Genomic DNA, 21,073 nt, shown 5'->3' with positions numbered 1-21,073 from the left:
AGCCAAGCTGCACGCTGTTTAGAACGGCAATTGCATTGTTGCGGACATTTTTTGTTTGTTTATTTATAGAAGGCATCTTAATTGCCGCTTCGGCAAGGCTCTGAAGCCAGTGCACGCTTTCCCCGATTCCTTCCATGTGATACTTCCATTTTTCAAGTGCACTGAAATTCCACACTCATCACTTCCTGTTCACCAGTTTTGTGTTTCCTCACGTGTGAAGAAGCTCCAGTGCTAGCGCGTCATACACTGAAAGAAGTGCAACACTTTTTTCTTTAAAAAAAAATGTGTGCTATCTCCCCCCCCCCACCAGTTGCGAAGGTTTTATAAATATGAAAGCCTTCAGGTTGGCAGGTATGTGCACTTGTTCGTATGGTAATCACTATAAAAATGCCTTGAAGTTCCCTTTATTAGTGGAACGAAATTGCATGCTTGCGGCGGTCGCTGCCTCTGTACATAACCAATGCTGGTCAGGGCTTGTTAGAAAAATTAATCGCGAGTCGGCACTCGGGTGTGTCGCTTTCTATTTTTGCCTTTTGTCTGTTTCGCGCTGTACCACCCACGATGAACTGCTGGAATGAATGCCTTTCGTCATCTGGGCTGCGTTCTTCGAAAAAGGTTTGTGCTGAAAGTTACTGGTATCAGGTGGTACGCAACGATGCATTCACTAGGGCATATTCAGTGGCACACAACTTAGATTCTTCATCGCATCTGGTTTGCCTCACAGGCAGGTGTCATTTTGAAAGAGCACGGCACGCGCAGAGCACACTGCAACAAGTGCATGGTGACTGGAAGTGTATGCCGACTGACGGGGCACTGAAATTGAAACTTATGGAGATATGCAATTCTACCCATTCTGTTCAGAATTTTTTGCATTTCACACTAAAGTTTCTGCAAAAATGCATAGTACAGCCCTTTGTTCTTATAGGGCAGCTTGATGTTTACATTGGCTGTCTTTTGATATTTAGTTACTACGCACAGCAAATGACGACACAGTTGGTCTTTTGCCATATGTAAGGCACACTGTTGTATAAAATTCTGCGACAAAAAATTCAAGAGAAAGCACCTATACACTGTGACATCTGGTGATGTTAGAGAGTTATTGTTTGATGGCTGCGTGACACCTCCTGATTTGCTAATATTGTCACAGACTAGAAGATGACAAAATAGGCAGTGACGCGGCACGGAGCGCTCGCGCGAGGCCCACCGCACTTAAATCATTCCACCGCCATCGCTCATGTAGTCCTGTCTTCATCCGCTTGCCGTCACGTAACATTTGGTGTGAGGTGCGGGGTGATCATCGGCGTGCTGGTCCCGGAGCTTCGGCGCGCTGCGTCTGCCGTGGTCGTCGGCCTTGTCTTTCTGGTCCGCACTGCCCGGCTGTGCCCCAGCCCACCTGATCACAACCGACCTCGCTGTTCGCCCATGTCACTTCCCTTGCCCCGACCACAAGACTCCACGAACTGCTCTTACTGACCAGACCGTATGTGGCCCGCCCGATCTGAAACACGTCAGCACACAGCCCTCCTGCCCATGTCCATTTGGTGCGCCCACGGACCTCGGCCGTAGGCTCAAGGTGACGTGTGTGCAGAAAGCTTTGTGGACCAGCACTCATCCGATCATCTCCTCATCTTTTTTCTCATGACGGCAAGCCCTGCATCTTCTCTTCTGTGTTCATCCAACCTGTCGCGTCCATTGTCACGTCTTCTTGTCATGTTTCATCGTCACTGTTTTTCTAGTTCACACGATCAGGACGATCGCTTGGTAGCCCCGGGTAGTGTCACGGACTAGAAGACGACCAAGTGGGCAGAGTGGCCGATACGGAGCGCTCATGCTAGGCCCGTCGCCATTAAATCATTCCATCGCCATCGCTCACGCAGTCCTGTGTTCATCGGCTTGCCGTCATGTAACACTATATATGATCAGGGGGAAATTTTATACATCAAGTGCTAAGGGAACATGCTGGTTTGTGCATGTGATAGTGAAAAACATATGAGGTTCTTATTGTTAATCATTATGTAGAAATATATGTGCAGAATGTAGTCATTCTTTTCGTGTGGGCTTTAACCCTTTCACTGCCAGGTTTGTTTACTCATAGCTGCACATACCCTGCCGGGTTTTTTTTGCATGTTAGTTTCCTGGAAATATTTTGCTTGTAACACACTAAAAATCTCTGCAGGGCATGTAGACATGTTTATTCAGGATAATCTTATTGATATTAGTTGTACTGAATCAAATCTTCCGGCACCAATCCTGCCTGTCAAATTTCCTCTTCTTACGCGGATTTTTCGGTGGAACAGGGACTTCATCGCTGTCATCACTTGACAAGGTACTTAGGTGGGCTCCTTCCTCGTTCTCATTATCATTGGACTCCGAATTCACAAGCAGTTTTGAATTTCTTCGTCCGTCAAAGCGCGGACGAGTGTGGCACATTGCCTCACATGGCTGCTGTGCGGAAACCAAAACGAAGCGACTCGGATGTGGAAACATGCGCGCTATCTGTTGTGTAAAATTTACCCTACAAGATCTATGAGTTTATAGCTTCTTTCCATAGATGGCGCTACATGTTTGCATCGTTTTTTCTTACACAAGTATTTTCGGGAGCGGCAGGGGGTGAGTTAAAAAGCCAAAACGAGTTAACTCGGGAGCGGCAGGGGGTGTGCATATGTGGTAGCCCGAGTTATCTCGGGAGTGGCGGTGAAAGGGTTAAGCTTACAAAAAACCATTTGATTCAGTGTAAACATCAGTAGCCCTGCTGGCATCAGAAAACCATGATGCAGGGGAAGCATAGCAGATCCTGCCATGTTTCCAAAAATGACTTTCAAATTCTGTTGGCATCTTGGCGAGTTTGTGTTGAATCAACCGGAAAGAAACAAACTCAGGGCATGTCGAGTTCACTGAGCAGGTGCTCTACAAAAATTTTTTCTGTGCTTCATGTAACTCAGTTTATGTTGGAAGAATTTCTGCTGATTTCCACCTGTGGTTTTCCTTAACATACAAAGAGGAAATCATGCTCATAGGTGCATCTGTGCAAACATGAATGCAAATCCTTTGTGGAGAGCATGTGAAACGGAAAGTGCTCTATTGCATTGGATATTCTGAGATACAATGAATGCCGCTGCAGCAAAGTAGTATTTTCTATCTGTACTTTCTCCATTAATAACTGCAACCAGTCTGATGTGTTTCTTCTTTATTTTGTAAAAGCATTTGATTTTGTATGCCACAGGAAGCTGATTGTGACACTGGAGAGCATAACGGCGAAGGCAAAATTGTAGCATGACTACAAAATTTCTTAACTGACAAGACACAATTTATTTTTCTTCAGAAACGTGCAATGTAATACATTGGCAGTAGTTTCCGGAGTTTTGCGCCATTCAGTCCTTCGGCCCTAGCTATTTTTCCTGTATAATATAATGACATCATGGAAAGTATTGACTGCAGTATCGAACCATTTGTTGATTACTGTATCGTTTACAGGGAAATCATGAGCTGTGATTATGATTTCATATTTGACAGGTTGCTTAACATAATAGCCATCAGGCATTCAAGGTGGACAGGTGTCAATCAGGAAAAAAAATCTGGTAGTGAAAGGGACCAGAATCAAACAACCAGCTGGGCTCACATAAAAGGTTAATAGTACTATTCTTGAGTGGTCAATGAACATAAAGTCCTTGGTGTCACCCTCACCTCTGAGCTCGAACGGGACGTGCATATCACAAAGACTACAGCCTCTGCGCTACGTATGCTGTTTTACAGCGAGAGCGGTTCGCAAGACTTTCTTTCACTTATGACTTGCAACCTCATTCCTTGATCATATGTCCACCGCTCGCACGTGCCGCACGCTACTTGCCTTGTCGTTGGGTGGGATGTGCACTCACCCGTGATCACATGATCAGCCCCTTCTTGCACCCTAGTACTTGTGCTTTGTGCAACCTTTGTCATCATTGGCTGGCTGCGGTCGTAAGGCACCACCGTACGTTTTGAAACGCTTTTTAGACACTGTGTATAGCCAGGAGATGCAGGCCCACATATGTGCAGGAGGTTGCACACATGGATGCTGCCTGAAAACATCCGCAAGTCTTTGACCACACGTTTCATAGACAGTAAAGAACGTTTTCACCATACCGCACAGTGCAGGAAACTCGGGGGTGGCATAATCACCTGTCTGCACTGGTGGCACTTCAAACTTGATTCATGGTGTAGCTCACGGCATCGGTGTCCTTGCTCTGCTGAAGCTGAAGAGTGGACGTCTTTGTAGAGGTTATAAGAAAGTCTTCTTTCATGGCACCAGTGGTGTTCCGGATTGGCACTTGTTGACCGTATCATACAACCCACCCGAACGCATGCTCAAGTCGTTTCTGCATGGCCTGTGCTGTGCAAACGTTACGAGTTGTGGTTCAGGGAACTTGCCCAAGTCTGTTTCCTCCCTAGCTTGCAAAAGGGAAGCAGCAAAGCAAGTGGGAGGCTGCTGATACCGTGAACGATAAAAAGGCAAAGGCTCTTTGAAGTGAAAACCTCAAACATGAAACAACATGCTTCATGGTCCTGACCTTTTTATCAGAATCAAAATTGTTTTTATTTAGAGCATGAACATGATTACAGGAAACAAGTATTCAGGAGGAGGTCCGTCCCATAGTCGGAGACTGAATTGGGACTTCCTGTATAGAATTGTGCATCATCCATGCATATCGCTGATGCTAACGAGTGCTTTTTTTTCCTTATCTAATCTGGATCGCAAAATGTAAACAATCACAGACCTCCACCTTCAAGGCTCAGCTCACTGAAACCTACAAAAAGCGAATGCTTGTGGAAGGCTTGTTATGGCTATATTGGATGCTCTGCTGCTTATCTTTTTAGTCGTCTGCTCCTCTTGCAAAGAAGCAGAGTTTTGCATTAATTTCCAGTGTATTTCCGGATTGTTTTTTTCACTGGTAATGCTGGAAAATACTGGTAGCACTCGTATTGTGCTGGAGGATACTAGAATAGCTTCCAGCGACCTTGGGCTTCCACTAGGGCGACACTGGTAACACTGGGATTTTACTCGTCCCATTATAAAGAATGGTCCTGGTAGTGGTGGTGTGTACTCAATAGTTCTTAGTTGCACTGGAACTGCTGGAATGACATCACCACAATGTGAATGGTGCTGTGCATGATGTCGGCACAGGTACGTGCTGAAAATCATGCTGGCAGTGATGAGATGTCACTGGGAACGACTGGGCGCACTGGAACACTGGATGCTGGCTGTGATCCATGTGCATACGCTACTTTCACTTCAGATTGGAAGAAAACAGGGCTTGAAGGTTTTGCCATTCACCTATGAACACGGTCTGGTTTATTATGTTGTTTTCCTAGTATTTATAAAGGAAAACATAAAATAACATTAAACTAGATTGTTGGGATAGCAGTGCATACTGGCTTTCACCACTACTAATGGTCAATTTTTTTCTTTTACTGTGTTTACTTTCCAATAGAAGAAATGATTTTTTTGGGACTTGCCAGTCGCGACAACACTCTTTGTGTTGCGTGCACTTGTAAAGCTAGGATGCTTTGCTTGTCACAGAATTCGGAATGGGAAAAAGCATTAGGGAACCAGCTACCCATGTTAGCTAAAGCAGCGGCCGAATTTCTTTGGAGGAGAAATTCGAGGCCCGTGTACTGTGCGATGTCAGTGCACGTTAAAGAACCCCAGGTGGTCGAAATTTCCGGAGCCCTCCACTACGGCGTCTCTCATAGCCTTAGTCGCTTTGGGACGTTAAACCCCATAAACCAAACCAAGTTAAAGCAGCATACGCATAATGAACCCAAGACAGGTTCAGTCACAGTGAGAAAAACCGAAGTTGCCTCTCATGATTTATGCCGTGACATCAGCAACAAATGAGAGCAGGCTAAATATAATACACTATTAAGCCATTACTAACGGTACACAGGGCACACACTGAAAAGTTTATAACCTAGAACTCAATCCTGTGTCCTTCAAGAACTTGAGAAACGCCTTCGCAATGGCTCCTCTGCAATGAGGGTTTAGTCCAAGGACCTAGAATCTAGCCTTCTGTGAGTGGACAAGGATCTAAGCGGCAGAGCTTTGCAGCCAGGACGCGCTCACGCTCAAACTGAGGGCAGCCACTGAGTAGGTGCTCAGTAGTCTTGTCGTACCCGCGGTTCTCACACGCAGGAGAGTCTGCCATTGTGATTAAGTGGGAGTAGGCATTTGTAAAGGCCACTCCCAGCCACAGGCGACACAACAGCATCGCAGCTGCAGAGGTCGGGCAGAGGATTGAGTTGAAGTAAGGGGTCGAGGCAGCGCAGACAGCAAGTCAAGTTTTCAGACAAGGCGATGACGCTAGAATCTCATTTCGGCCAAGCACTTGCAGATGTCTTGCTGTGTCGGCTCTCATCAGTGGTATCCGGACAACGTTGGTACCGCCGTGCGCCGATCGAGCTGCAGCGCGAGCTGCGTCGTTTCCGATAATGCCACAGTGTCTTGGTAGCCACTGGAAGATGATTTCATGACTTTCTTCCTGTGTGAAACAAGACATCTTGAAGATGTCCTATTTCGTCTACAAGTTGCTCGTGATCGCCATGACGTAAAGCAGAATTAAGACATTGTGGGCTGCTTTTGAATCGCAGAACGCAGCCTATTTATGATTTATGGGGTGTTTATGGGCCGATGTACTGCACAGCCGTACGAAGAGGGGCCAATTCTGACCTGATGGAGGTTGTCACATTCGAAATCAGCTGGTTAAAGCTGGCCTGACTCGTACATGTGACCACGGGGCAAGCTGAACTTGAAAAGCTTCAAAAGTAATGAGTATTCTAAATGACATTGCTGCTAATTCATTGTCAGAAAATTACTTGGCCAGGAAAGTAATTGATACCTCATTACTGAATAATTACAAATTATTGCAATTTCATTATAACAATGCCAATAACTTCCGCCTTTATTTGTTAATATGAAAGCAGATCACTTTAACAGAAACAAGGAGAGAGGGGACATAGCAGAATGTGCATAAATTTGAAAAATCATGTAGAAATGAGGGGGTGCAAGTACTGAAGTGTTCAGATACAAGTGTGGTGAAAAATGTGCTTGGAATATTGAATATCTGTTGAATGAAATCTGTTCATGAAAAAAAAACAGTTTTTAAAAAGAAAGGAAGTCTTATTTTTTTTCAAAAAAACATATGGTCCTTTTTACAACCGAAAGAGATTAGACATGACTTGGCACTATCTAAAAAAAAAAGATGGACACATAAATTTATGCTGTTTGATTAGATAGCATAACAATATGCAACCGGTAATGTGGTCGTGCGGAACGAGTGAAAGAATTGAATCCATGAATTTACACACTACTATAAAATTACATGATGGTAGTAAAACCTCTAATTTTGACCGTAAATTTACGGAAACTGTCTGAAAAACGTTCATTTTATAAAACACAGATGGGAAGTCTGTATTTCAGTCCAGTAATGGGGGGAACATTCATATCTCATAAGTAGCAAAAATTCAAAGCGACACTACGGGTGACTTTTTTCGGCATTGCATTTGTGCCAAACTCATGATGAACTTGATAAAAGACCTCAAAACAAAACATGTACACATTATGCGACTACTCTGCTTCATCATTTATTTTACCCTTAAAGGTGCACTGAAGAGGAATCTGAACTCGTATTTTAACCGCCGGAGCTCGATCTACACGTTCCGAGAATTCTTAGAAGCTTCGAATTTGCCCTGTGTAGCCAATTCCCCTAATTTAAATTCGATTAAACGTCCCGGCTCCTGCATTTTTTTTAATTCCCCGCAGATGGTGAGATGAGTCGACCAAACTTTCACCCAGTCCCGTGGCGGCTTGCTGCTCTGCCATCGGCGGAATGATACGTAGTGATTGGCGAAAGCAAAGAGTCGCGGGACGTTTAATCTGATTTAAAGGGACACTGAGGAGAAATTGAAGTTGGCTTGTATTGACAGAATACCAGCTCCCGATTACGAAAACGCCACTCATACTGACAACAAAGCTCTTGTAACGTAGAAAAGAGCAAGAACCAAAATACAGGTATTGCCGCCACAGGCCAAACTTGCAAGTACAAGCGTGATGACGTCAGAGGACAAAACAGTGTTGCTAGAACCAATGCTTCTAGGAACACTAGGACACGAGAAGCCACGAAGCACTGAGGCGCAGCCAATGCATGGGCAAATCTCCTTGACGTCGCCAGATGGCGCCACGTACACGGCAGCTACGCGCGAGCCTGTGGCATCGGGACCAATCAGCGCCTGCTCACCGAAGGTAGGCGGGCTCCTGGTATTCTGCTAACGGTAACAAGGTACACGGTATGCTAAAGGTGTCTTTTTGCTAGAACTTTGTTGACAACTTTGAGAGTGGGATCCATCGTAACGCTGGCAAAACTTCGGTGCAAACGTAAACGAAGCGACAGTGGCGACGACTGCAATAGCCGATAGATGCCTTCAACGTGCGGCCGGCGGTAGCTTTCTTTTCAGCTGCTGCTAGGCTGCGCTGCTGGCCGTCAGAAATCACGGAGTCTGCGTTATGTCATGTTCACGTCATGTCTCACGTCACCTAGTCCTGTGTCGACATAAGAGAATCCCAAGTTTGAATCAGAGCGGCGGTAAAAACGTTTTAAACTTCGAATCCAAATTTCTTAGAAATAAATGCATCCCTCGCCGCCGGCCAAGTGGCAGCAAAGCCATAAAATGCCAAACTATCGGATTTTGCTTTAAAAAGAAATATTAATAGAGCTCTCCTCACTGTCCCTTTAAATTTAGGAAATCGGCCGCTCAGGGAAATAATTCGAGGTTTCTCTTTGCTCGGTACGTGTAGATCGAGTTCCCATGATGAAAAGACTAGTTCAGATTCCTGTTCAGTGCATCTTTAAAGGCCACTGTTGGGGCTTAACATAAGGGGAGGTGGGACAAAATAAATACAGTAGGGAATTATACAATGCTGATAAAATACAACATACTGTAGTACAATACAATGGGGTCTGATATAATAAATACAGTGCAAATGATACAGTACAATGCTAGTCAATGCAGAGTGGCAGATAGGCTTATAGGAAGCAGGAGCAATAATAAAAAAACAAATTTTACTAGTCAAAGTGCTGGGTCGAGACATATATTCAGTATATTTATTTGTGGCAAAGTTTGATTAATGCCTGTTTGAATTTATTTGAGTTAAATTTGTTAACAATACTGCTGGTAGATGGTTCCAATTTTCTACTGCACCAGAAATACAGCTGACAAACTCCACACAGTAAGAAAGGACGTACATGAGGCTGGTGTACGTACTCGTGTACGTCCTCGTGTTCGGCCTTGTGTACGTCCTTTTTTTGTGTGGTGTTTATTTGTCAGCTGTATTTTGGCATGTTCCACCAACTAGCTCAGAAATGAATTCTTTCTATTGCAGTTGGTAGAAGAGATCTGTTGAACGCTCAGAGAATTAAAGAGGTGACGTGATGTTCTGATGGGGCTAGAAGTGCTCCCATGCATGCACTATAATAATAATAATAATTGGTTGTCGGAAATAAAAAAAGGCATTATCTGTCACTTTCGGTGGACACCACACAGTGGGGGAACGGATGAAGAAGGGAGTGGGAAAGGAAAGAGAGGCGCTGTAGTATAAGGCTCCGGAATAATTTGACCACCTGGGGTTCTTTAACATGCGCTGACATTGAACAGCATACAAGGGCTGTTTGTGTTTCGCCTCCTTGGAAACGTGGTTGCCCTGGCTGGGTGTGAATCCATGTCCTCGGGATGGACAGTTGAGTCATGCATACACTGCCTGGCTCACATCGATCCTCCCCAAAGGAGAGGTATTGCTCCAGTGGAATTTCCCGCCTTCCTGTGTCAGGAACAGAAGCCAAGCATAGGATAGTTTCCCAGAAGATGGAGTAAGACAGAACAGACAACTTCCAAGAGGGAAAATAAAAAGAAACAAGAAATGCTGACCTTCATGCTGAATTGAAAACATGAGAGGGGCACATTTGTCTGCACGGTGCACCCTCTCGCTGCTCTGGTCATGACGCTCTACAGTTTCTTCCCATCCGACCTACTGCGACCCTCTGCAAATGGGGGAAAATCCTCTCCAAAGAAACACAACAGTAGAATTGGTCGCGCCGCCTCCAGAGGCAGTTGTTTTTGCGAGACGTGCCAAAACAGGCGAAACATCTTTTTCTGAGCGAAAGGCGCGGCACGTATTTTTTATTTTTTGCTCGTGGCCACCGTGCTCGCGATTCTCCACAGAGCTGCACCAGGCTTGTGAGCGCCATTCCAGTTACACAGGTAAACGAGATTTCACTGACATGTCGTGCGAGTTATTGACGACCTTTCTCTTCTAATGCCCCACAGACCAATCGTTGTATCAAGCGCAGAGGATGCATGCACAGGGCTAGCAGTTGCACAAGGCGCACCTTCATCGTCTGTCGAATAGGTAAGCACGTTTTGACTTGCGTTCTTGTTGCCCCGTAGGGTTGGTGCAGTCAGGTACAGCCTGGTCCAAGCTCATATGTGTTCCCTACAGCTCGAGGCTAGCCTTCACTAAAGAAGTTCACACTGCAGTGTGTTATGGAGAGCTCAGTTTTTTCAAGGATTTATTTATTTGTGCATACTGCCGCCGCGGTGGCTCAGTGGTTATGGTGCTCGGCTGCTGCCCGAAATACGCGGGTTTGATCCCTGCCGCGGCGGCTGAAGCCGCGGCGGCGGCTGACTGAATATAGGCTTGTACACGACTTTGTAAGATTACAGATTCAGGTAAATAGCAGGGAAGTAAAACATCTGACATGTATTGAAATGCATCAGTCTGTGGCTATGGATAAACACACACAGAGAAACGAAGCGAAAATTTTCAACCTTTGGCTCGTACAGAAGAAATCACAGTGCATTGGGCTAGGGGCAACGTAATATGCTGCAGTGCTAGTGCTTACTATAAAGACTCCAAGAAAAGCTCACTGTATGACTCGACATGACGCCAATGACGCTGCTGCAGTGCGAATGTCGCCGTTTTCGCTTGCGCGGCTGTCTGGGCGTCGTCTGCTTGTCGTCTGCTGCCTTGTTACCCGCGGCGTCATTTTCGCAACTAATTTATTTGATATCTTATTTTTAATACCTATGGCTGGTTATAATTTAGTTCATAAGCATGTTTTTGTTATTGATAGTGGTTGAAAAATTTCACTTTTATTAAGATTAACTGCAGCCGTGTTTACCGCCGGTACCAGGATCGCTGCAAACGTTTTTACCGTGGCGGCACCCACGGCGCGGACGCGCAACTTTCAACATGCCACAGCCTTGGCGGTGCTCTCCAAATGGGAGCTTGAATCGAAGAGTGAGCAAAATACTGTTACATCTGATTAAACCAATTCTAAAAATGAATACAAAAAAATTAGGTATGGTTCAACTACTCTTGAACCTGGTTAGAAAGTGAAAGCTCATCGGTAAAATTGTTTGTACCTTTGACCTGACCTCTGACCTTAAGGACCACCCTGGTGTAGCACCATAGCAACATACCACGACTCTACAGTGGTTTGGCCTCTAAATTGCTTGAAGGTGAAAACTGGTCATACGGCGAAGGCTGCTCTAGGTACTGTAGTGAAGCTTTCACTTCAAAGCCGGCTCTACGAAGTTGTACGTTCCAGATATAACCTAACACACGACTACTTGCTTTTGGGAGCACAACTGTTGGATTGTGACTACTGTTGTGTGTCGTGTTCAGAGATTCGTATTGTTATAGTATGGCAACCAGACAAAGAATGAGACATGGTGACATACGATGATGAGATGATTTAATGGCTGCTGACTCAACTGAAGTGTTTCATCTTCTTCACTGTCCACTTCTTCTAGTTCGTGACATGACGTGGGGCTACTGAGCAATTGTCCCAATTGCGAACTGGAAGAATGGCTCTCATGATAAGAAGCAGAACATGACGATGGGCGTGACAGAGTGTTTGAACAAAGAGAAGATGCTGAAGGGCTTGCCACCACGATGGAAGAGATGAGCTTATGATTAGCAGATGAATCCTTGTCCACGAAGACTGCATAGCCACCAGTCGCAGAAGATTAGTGGGTCGCACTTGTCATGTCATGTTCTCTGGTTGGAGCCGGGGGTGGCGCGGAAGAGAGCGGCGACGTTGGGTCACATCTGGCAGGCTTGAGTAAGAGGTGCGAACCACGAGTGTGCAACCGAAGACCTCGACGGACGACAGGCTTTGAGCTCTGGGATTGGGAGGAAAAGGACTGCCAGCACCTCCACCAAATGTTACATGGCAGCCTGTTGAAGAATGGGACGTGATGACAGACGGGGATGAGATGATTTAATGGCTGCTGGTCTAGTGCAATGCAAGTTGTGATGCCCATGACGAGGTGATGCCTATTCTATTTGGTCGGCACCGCTGACTACGCAGAAGATGAGGAGGACAAGGTGTATGTGTGTCTCGTGCTCGGAAAGTGGACCCAGCTGGTTCTCGGTCTCCCGTCGTAGTCTTAATACACCCCCTGGTCGTAACACAAGTGTTCGCTTGCGCACCACTGTCCGCTTCGTCTTCTTCTAGTCTATGAAAATATCTTTTTAACCTATCTATTTTATGAAGGAGACTATCGCACTCATTTAGCGAATTTTACAAATATCATATTTCATTCCATCCTTCCGTTTTGTTAGGTAATGAGCATACTGTGTCATTTGGTGGTGTTATAAAATTCTTAAATAGCACTGGATTCTATGAACATATGAAGTTTTTTTTTTAACGGTGTAACTTGTTGAAAGGGTACCTTGGCACAGGCAAGAGGGCACCATAGCCAAGCATGGTCGGAGAGAACTGCTCACCCGCTTGGTCAGGCAAGGCCTACCGGATTTTTTTTCTTTAAAAGCAAGATTTCTTTTACCTTGTTTTATTACATCATATTTATAGTTTTGTCATATTTACATGTCGTATACTTTTCCAGCTCTTTACACTGTTTTTGGTATTGTTTAATGTTTTCTGATAGGCAGAATTTCGCATCACCCCACCCGATTTCACCCAGGATACAAAAAGCAACCAAATTTACACATTGTTTTGGTGCTTTTTGGCCTAAGTTTTCCTTGCGCTAATAAACTCCCTACTGACTAGCTTCCCTGCGTAAGACATTTGTATATATGGATCACCATGTGGTATCTGCCTGCAACTGCTAAACAATTTTCAATTCAATTTCTTGAATTCAAAATTTTGCCGTTTTGTAGCCTCAGTCGAAGAGATTTCTATGGGCAGCATTGAGTCTATGACAACACAGTTTGCACGCCCGTCGACATTCACTCCACGTTTGCAGATGTAAACAAATTTGAGCTTGTTTTTGGTCAATTCAACAACTTTTGATCCAAGATATCACTTACAGTCCAAACCAATTGGTGCACACAGTAGGTTTTATGACTGTATCTGTGACGTCATAGTCTGTTCCATCGCAGCGTCGCACTTTTGTCGAAACCCATTTTTGGTTTCAGTTTTTTGGTTTTTGGTGTTTTAAAATGCTTCTAGTCAGTATTTTGAAAAAGGGTTTTTGTTCAAAAGGTGGGGGGGACTAGGCAGTGTGGCGGCAGTATCAGCTCAGTATGTTCAAAAATAACCCTGAATTTGCCATTAAAGTACAAACCGAACAAACTGATGTAAAGGTGTCGTGCTATACTCTGGTGCTGCATATGAAGAGCATTTGTCATTTGTTATGCCCATGCTAAAGCCATATGACTGTTTCTTTAACCAGTCACTGTTAACTGATGCTACTATGCATTTGATGGTGTGGTGACTGATTGCTTGTGAAGTTCCACTTAGACCCTCTTTCTGACTGCGGTGTGGCAAACACGCTGAAAAATAAAACATAAACCTCTCTAAGTACTGAGTGCATTCAATGAAACGAGAAGCTTGAAAATGCTGTTCTGTCAGAACATGCCTCCTTGCAGTCTCTTGCTGAGTTGGACGGAAGGTACAGCCGGCCAAATCTTTAGCTGGCGTGCGCGATGGCCGCGTTTTCCGTGCTCCTGCCCCTTGTGAGGGAGCAAACATGCGAAAATATCAACTCTAAGCACAGGCTCACTTAGTCCGTGCTTAATAAGGAGCTTTCCGAAAGTTTGCTTCGTCGTAAAGAGCAGGAGCGCAGAAAAAGCGGCCGTAACGCACGCCAGCTAAAGATTTGGCCGGCTGTACTTCAGTTGGACTTATCTTTTGTATTAGCATTCCAGCTGTTTAATTAATGTGCTCTCCACTGTTGCAGAAACTGCATCAGCGCCTATTGTCAAGATATGGAGCACGGACCACAAAATAAAGAAAATGGCCTACGCTAGCAGCCTGAAAGAAGTCAAGGAACAAGCGCGTCAAAAAGGCATTTGCACCGACGTGAATGCAAAGGTGAGACCCGTACTGTGGGGTGAAATGCATCCAAAGTTAATGTCATACATTTCTTGTATTTTTGACTTGCGCAATGCATTCAAGGGGTGCACGTGGCTTTCACATCGCGAAAATTTAGAGAAAAAAAATTGCATTTTAGAAAACACCAGATTTCGTATTTAGTATAAGGTTTCTGTAATTATATTCCAAAAGATTTTGTTCTGAGAAAAGCCCAGAAATTACTTTAAAAACTATTTTTTGTTACCGTAGGTAGGGGAAAACTGGCTGAGATCTCTGAAAATGCCAGTTTTCTCAGAAGCATTTTTTGACCTGATTGCCCTGTTTGCAAAAAGCATAGCACGACAATGGCTTCATGGATATTCGTGTGCTTTGTTGCATTGTGTAATTTGGTAAAATCTGCATCCAGTGACATTCCTGTATTTCTGAATTACTGTCTCATTTTTTCACTCCATCACTAATTTGTCATGATGGTAACTAGTGCATTACACATGCAACATTAGTGCAATGTTCTGTGTAGAAATGGCTCAGATAGATAGATATATTTGGAGAATTTCACTCCATGAACCAATCCATTGGCTAAAATTTAAGAGTGACTCTAGGTTCCCACCTTGTTTTGTTGTCACGCCAGGATTTCTGCAAGTTTGGTAAAGCAATAAAGCGCATAATAATTTATAATGTCAAAGCTACATAGGATATATAAATGAAAATTTTTATTTTTGCACTACGTGCACTTCTCAGTAAGGGTGTCAGATTTCATCACTCTAAGACAAAAAAATAAAAAATTCATCTCGGAAAGCCACATCCCCTTCGCATCCCCTTTAAAAGGGGACATGGCTTTGAAATCCCCCCAAAAAATGGCCAAAAAAAATTTATTTTTTAAAAAATCTTGTTTCCGCTTGTATGCTTTGTTTTGTATGCTGTCCTGAAGTTTCATTGCTGAAATCGACCGGGAAGTGCTTTAAAAAAATTGTTTTGTGAGCCATAGCAGCTGTGCATTACGGGAAAACGATTGAACAATTCGCACTTTTCTCCGTTATAGTTTTCTTTCTAGGCACTCACCTTACAGAGCAGATTTATTCATGACTGTTTTCTCTATTTTGACCTTGTTTGTTTTGTTAAATTTTTAGGACCATACTACAGGTGAAGAGATTCGTTTTTCAAATTTTTAATATGAAATTTCCTTCTCACTCTGGATATGCCAACAGGTACTCTGCATCGAAAATAAATTGAAACCAAAATTTTTGAACTGCGAAAAAAAACTTCTAAGAATGTCTTCACCTGTTGCGTGCCAGTGCATTGAATGTTAAACCAACTTTCTGGTGCATTTTCTTAACTCTACGCCCTTTTCACAAGATTCAGAGAGAAAAATATGTATTAGAAAATAATTTTCTGCAGATATAACTGAAATTTTTTGAGAGTAGTCATAAAATTATTTGTAACCTGTTGAAAATATTTAATCTAAATACATCAAAAGACAAGAAATTTTTGCTCAAAGCCGTGTGCCCTCTTAAAATTCATTACATCATATATTGTATGACACAATCAAATAACGTTTAATAACGTTCTTGCTAGAACTTGTACATGTGACGGAGCGGTACGAAACAGTTTGGTGAGGGGAAAAAAATATAAATAGCGGTGACGTAAAATTGTATGCTAGCTTTGTGCTACGGTTTTAGACAAAAACGTTTGTGCATTTGGGTAAGTAGTCATTCTTTAGTATGTGACTGGGGTGTGTAAGTACGGGCCATTTAGCTTACTCTCGCTTAACTATCATTTGTACAAAGTGAACACTTAGCTGCCCGTACTGTTCTGCTATGCGCAAAGCAGTATAAATTTGTCGTAATCTGTGAAAATGAGATTTCAGTTCAGTTATGTTCTATTGCTAAGGTAACTAGGGTAGCTAGACAGAAGAAGCATTATCCGACACTAATTTATGACAGATAATGGTGGAATGTCGGTTGAGTGAAACATCAGATGGAGTAACATCCTCCCTGTCTCACAATTCCTAGGTTTCAGTTGGCGTAGCAACTTCTCAGTGCACGATATTATCCCAGGCTGTGTTTCCAGTGCAGATAAATTTCTCATCTTTTAGCTTTCAGTGCACTGCACTTTTGATACACTGCAGTACCTCTAAGGTTAGTGGTACACATTAACCGTTTTCAACCGAACGGATGTGTTTGTACACACGATTATTCGAGAACTTTGTAGTTTTTTATGGTAAGGCGCATAAAGCCTTTAACGGCTCATACTGTCGTCCGTTAGCAGAGGGTGTCACACTTTTGGCATCGTTTAACATTGTGTTAAAGGGATACTGAAGCAAAATCTTAAAATAAATTGTGAAAAAAAAACGTGTCATCCGCCTTTTTTGCTATAATGCTTGTCGGATTTATCAATTTTAGCAGTCAAGCTGTTGTTTACATGTAAAAGAGCAGCTCCGAAAGTTTGGTTCAGTATCATTTTAACTCAGAAACTAAAAAAGATAGGAGAAAATGAATGGTTGCTTCAGATAGAGGAGAAAAAATGAATCAGAAGCTAAGTTTGATGACTGTAGATTAACTTTATTAGTTAATTAATTATAATAAAAATTGTTGAAATTTCAACGAAATAGCGCGGACGTCAGTATAGCCACGGGAACGATGTGGCGTCACATCCACCGGAAGTCATCACGGCATAACGAAAATTGTCACAGAATGGTCGGAAAAACGTCGGATTTGTGTCAAATTAGATAGAAAAATCTGTAATTAAGCGCAGTTAACACTTAAGATCCCCGAAAGGTGCACAGTTTGGGTATCGATATAGCCACGGGAACAGTGTGACATCACATCGACCGGTAGTTGTCATGGCATAGTGTCCTTGGCTTTCGCCTCTCAACACTTTAGTTGCCAAAGTGTCCTCGCAATTTTTTCCTGTACAGGTCTTTCTCAAGGACGGATCAGAGCTGGAGGAGAGCGTGTTCAAAAAGCTCTTGAAGGAGCTTCCTCCGCAAGAAAGAACGTTTCTTGTTGGCGCTGCCTCACCACCTACTGAACAAGGTGAGATGGAATTTCTTGGTTCTCGCGCGTTGTTATTTTGCGCACGCAACCATAGCTGCAAAAGTTCACGCTGATTGACCGTGAGGTACGCGTCTAGCATTCTTATTGAAACAAAGCAAAGCCACATTGCATCTAGGCTTGCTGGGTTGAGAGTAGATCTACCGTTGATTTCACAGTAGGTTCCCTTTGGTGTTATTCTCTGACAGTGTTTATTGCCGTCTTCAAAGTAGCATTGTTTCTAGTTAGGTTCGCCGTGTTGCAGTAGATGCTTTGTTCTCTCTACTTTATGTGGTCTACATAAGTGAAGAAGCTGGCGTGGGTTACATTGCTTCAAGCACAAACCGCACTAGCTGACTCCAGGTGGGCAAAGACTCTAAGGCTGTACTCAGCAGCGTATGTATACAGCGTCGGATGCAGTAGCGCCATCTCATGAGCCTTACACACACCGTCTCCCCCCTTTTTTTTAGTGTCTTCAAAGCAGCCATGAGTTCACAAACAATTCTTGTGACAGGGTGTAGCTGCTTAAAAGTAAGAAAAGTGACGAAGGCTCAGGCACATCAATCATAACAGGTGGTAAGGTTTTGGTTATAGTACGTTGTACAGCGCACCAGTAGAGTGCTCTAGACAGGCCTGCTCATGCCTGTACGCAGACATTTCTGTATGTGCATTCCCATTAGAGGCTGAGGTGCTAAGCAGTGCAGCTGACTGCCTTGGAGGCCACAGCACTTGTCCAAAAGTCAAGCAGCCATGTCCTTACTCATGGAGTCGGTCGGTTAAAAAAAAAATACATTAATGTGGGTTGTGAGACGTATTTTTAGATTTTACGCAAGATGATAACAGCATTTATGCGGTGAGCTGCACAGCAGCAGTATCAAAACAAGCACTCTAGGAAAAGGAAGTTCTTTGGTGTTACAAGGCTATAAACAACTACGGTCTACAGCGTGGCCTTTGAATACAAATGAGGCACATTGTTGTCATTTCATTTCACTTATTTATACTGTCAGCCCTGTTCACGGGCTATAACAGGAGTGGGTAATGTGGTACAAAAAAAAATAATGATACAAACATTGAAATGGGCACAAAATTCGGTACATAAAGCGTTCGTCGCTTATACAGAATAAAAATTTGGCATATAATTCATATTGTTACGCGGCGGCCAGCCGAAGAATGAGACGTGGTGAACCATGGCTATGAGATGATTTAATGGCCGCTGGCCTAGCGTGGGCGCTCTGTCCCGCGCCACTGCCAGCTTCGTCTTCGTCACACTACCCGGGGCCACCGAGCGATCGTCCCGATCGGTGACGAACAGACGGCGAAATGGCGATGGTCTTGAGTGAAGGATCGAACAATATGTAGAAGATGGTGCAGTGCTGGCCGCCACGATGAGAAAGATGAGGGAATGAGTCCCGGGTCACGAAGCATCCGGGCCGTAGGGTGCCAGGAGCTGACGGCCGAGGTCTCTGGACGCACCGAACGGCAGAGGCAGGGGGACGGTGTCTTCACGTTGGGGTCAGTGGGGTCTTGGGTCGGTGGGGTCTTGGGTCCGTCGGGTCTTGGGTCCGTCGGGTCTTGGGTCGTCGTGTAGTGTGGTCCGGGCGGGGGACGGGGCTGGGGTGAGCGTCGAGGTCGGTTCAGGTCGGGCGGGCTGGGGCATGGCCGTGCGGCGCTGACCAGGTACTCACGGCCGACATCCACGGCAGGCCCAGGACGCCGAAGCTCCATGACCAGGATGGCGATGAAGGGACCCCAGCACCTCACACCAAATGTTACGCGGCGGCCAGCTGAAGAATGAGACGTGGTGAACCATGGCTATGAGATGATTTAATGGCCGTTGGCCTAGCGCGGGCGCTCCGTCCCGCGCCACTGCCAGCTTCGTCTTCGTCACAATATCATCATCATCAGCCTGACTATGCCCACTGCAGGGCAAAGGCCTCTCCCATGTGTCTCCAATTTGCCCTGTCCTTGAACAGTTGCGGCCATCATATCCCCACAAACTGATCTTATCCACCCATATATTTTTCTGCCGTCTCTTGCTATCTACCGTATTTACTCGCATAATGATCGCACTCGCGTAATGATCGCACCCCCAAATTTTGTTCGCAAAATTCTATTTTTTTTATTCCCCGCGTAATGATCGCACCCTGAACTTGCCGCTGCAATTTGTCGACGATGTCGAGTCTAGCCGACGATGATCGTACTTGCTATCTGCCTGACAGATGGCACATGCAGATGACCATCTTGCTCTGTCAGCATTGCGGACCTGCAGTCACATGGGCAGTCTAAATGCGGTTATACTTAATCGCGGATACCAAACTTATCTGCGGTAATCTCGAATCACGGTTCGCCGTTGTCGCAAGGCTCTCCACCGTTCTGGGTTGCGGTGCAACGAAGTGACATGGTGATCCGGTTAACCTTTATTGTTCTCGTAAATAATAAGCCCTGGGATAGGGGAAAGTCAAAAATGAATCTGCCTTGAGGATCGCTGGCCTGTACGGAGTTGCTAATAGGAGTAATAACTGCAATACAAGCTTGTTTTACGTTTCCAACCGCGTAGCAGCTGCCGCCGTTGCAGCACGAGTGACCCGATCTGCTTGCACGCGCTCCACTGCTAAGGTGGCGCTGAAATCGATCGTATATACCTCTTTTAATACGAAGCAATTAGGCTGTCAGTAAGGCAGCATTATAAGTAGAACATTCATTATAGCACTGGTCAGTTCTAAAGCGCCGTCCACTGTGGCTTCGATACGAAACAAGTTAGGCCTAGCGACGACTAGGGAGTACAGAGCGCCGTCGTCCGCCGCGCTCGCGGGCGGCATCATTGCGGTAAGCTCGCGGAATCTGGTGCTGCAAGCGTTCCGAATTTGTCGCCTACTTCAACGATGCGGCAGGGACCGGACATTTTTCGGGCTAATGGCGGTAAAATGCGTAGCTTGAGAGCCGCGGGACGTTGCTGTTGTACGCTGTTGCCGCGCTATCGGACGAGATCGAAGGCTGCATATAAGCGCCGTCGCGCAGCTCTATACACACTGACTATTTTGATGCGTTGCTCTTGAAACGGGATTTAGTGCGAAGAAAGTACTACGTTCTTGAAGTGGGCCAGCTCGCGCGCTCTTCGCACTCTTATCTTACCGGTTAACGATGTAAGCCGAGATCGCCGGGTTCGCGATAACCGCGTTTGGCGGCGTTGCGGGTAGCGCGCCCGAGTTACCCCAGTGACAAGGGTAGTCTGACCTGCAACTTTTTTTCGTTTTTGGGGCTCAAAAATTTTTTGTTAAAAATTTTTTTCCCGCGTAATGATCACACCCCTAAATTTGTGTCAATTTAAAAAAAAAAGTGCGATCATTATGCGAGTAAATACGGTAATTGCCTTCTCTGGAATCCATTCCGTTACCTTTAAGGACTAGCGGTTATCTTGGCTTCGCACTGCATGCCCTGCCCAAGCCAATTTCTTCCTCTTAATTTCAACTAGGATATCATTAACACGCGTTTGTTCTCTCACCCACTCCGCCCGCTTCCGTTCTCTCAACGTTACACCTATCATTTTCCTTTCCATAGCTCGCTGCATTGTCCTTAACTTAAGCTGAACCCTCTTTGTTCGCCTCCACGTTTCTGCCCCATAGGTGAGTACCGGTAGGATACAGCTGTTGTATACTTTTCTCTTGAGGGATATTG

General features: G+C 44.8%; 1 protein-coding gene across 5 annotated transcripts in view; it reads left to right on the top strand.

Moving 5' to 3' along the window:
• Window positions 1–21,073, top strand: part of LOC149328607 (uncharacterized) — a 126,694-nt gene that overhangs the window by 52,846 nt on the left and 52,775 nt on the right. For all 5 annotated transcript variants that reach the window (XR_016285872.1, XR_016285870.1, XR_016285869.1 and 2 more), the window contains 2 exons: window positions 14,236–14,369; window positions 17,284–17,401. Coding sequence is in view for 2 of the 5 variants with exons in the window: in XM_089562291.1 (XP_089418417.1) it covers window positions 14,236–14,369; window positions 17,284–17,401 (252 nt within the window). In the remaining 3 variants the exon portion in view is untranslated. The remainder of the gene's footprint in view (window positions 1–14,235; window positions 14,370–17,283; window positions 17,402–21,073) is intronic.

This window comes from Amblyomma mixtum, chromosome 9 (genome assembly GCF_055824585.1).
Source record: "Amblyomma mixtum isolate Tamu chromosome 9, ASM5582458v1, whole genome shotgun sequence".
NCBI classification, from domain to species: Eukaryota; Metazoa; Arthropoda; class Arachnida; order Ixodida; family Ixodidae; genus Amblyomma; species Amblyomma mixtum.
This window is presented reverse-complemented; position numbering and strand designations above follow the sequence as displayed.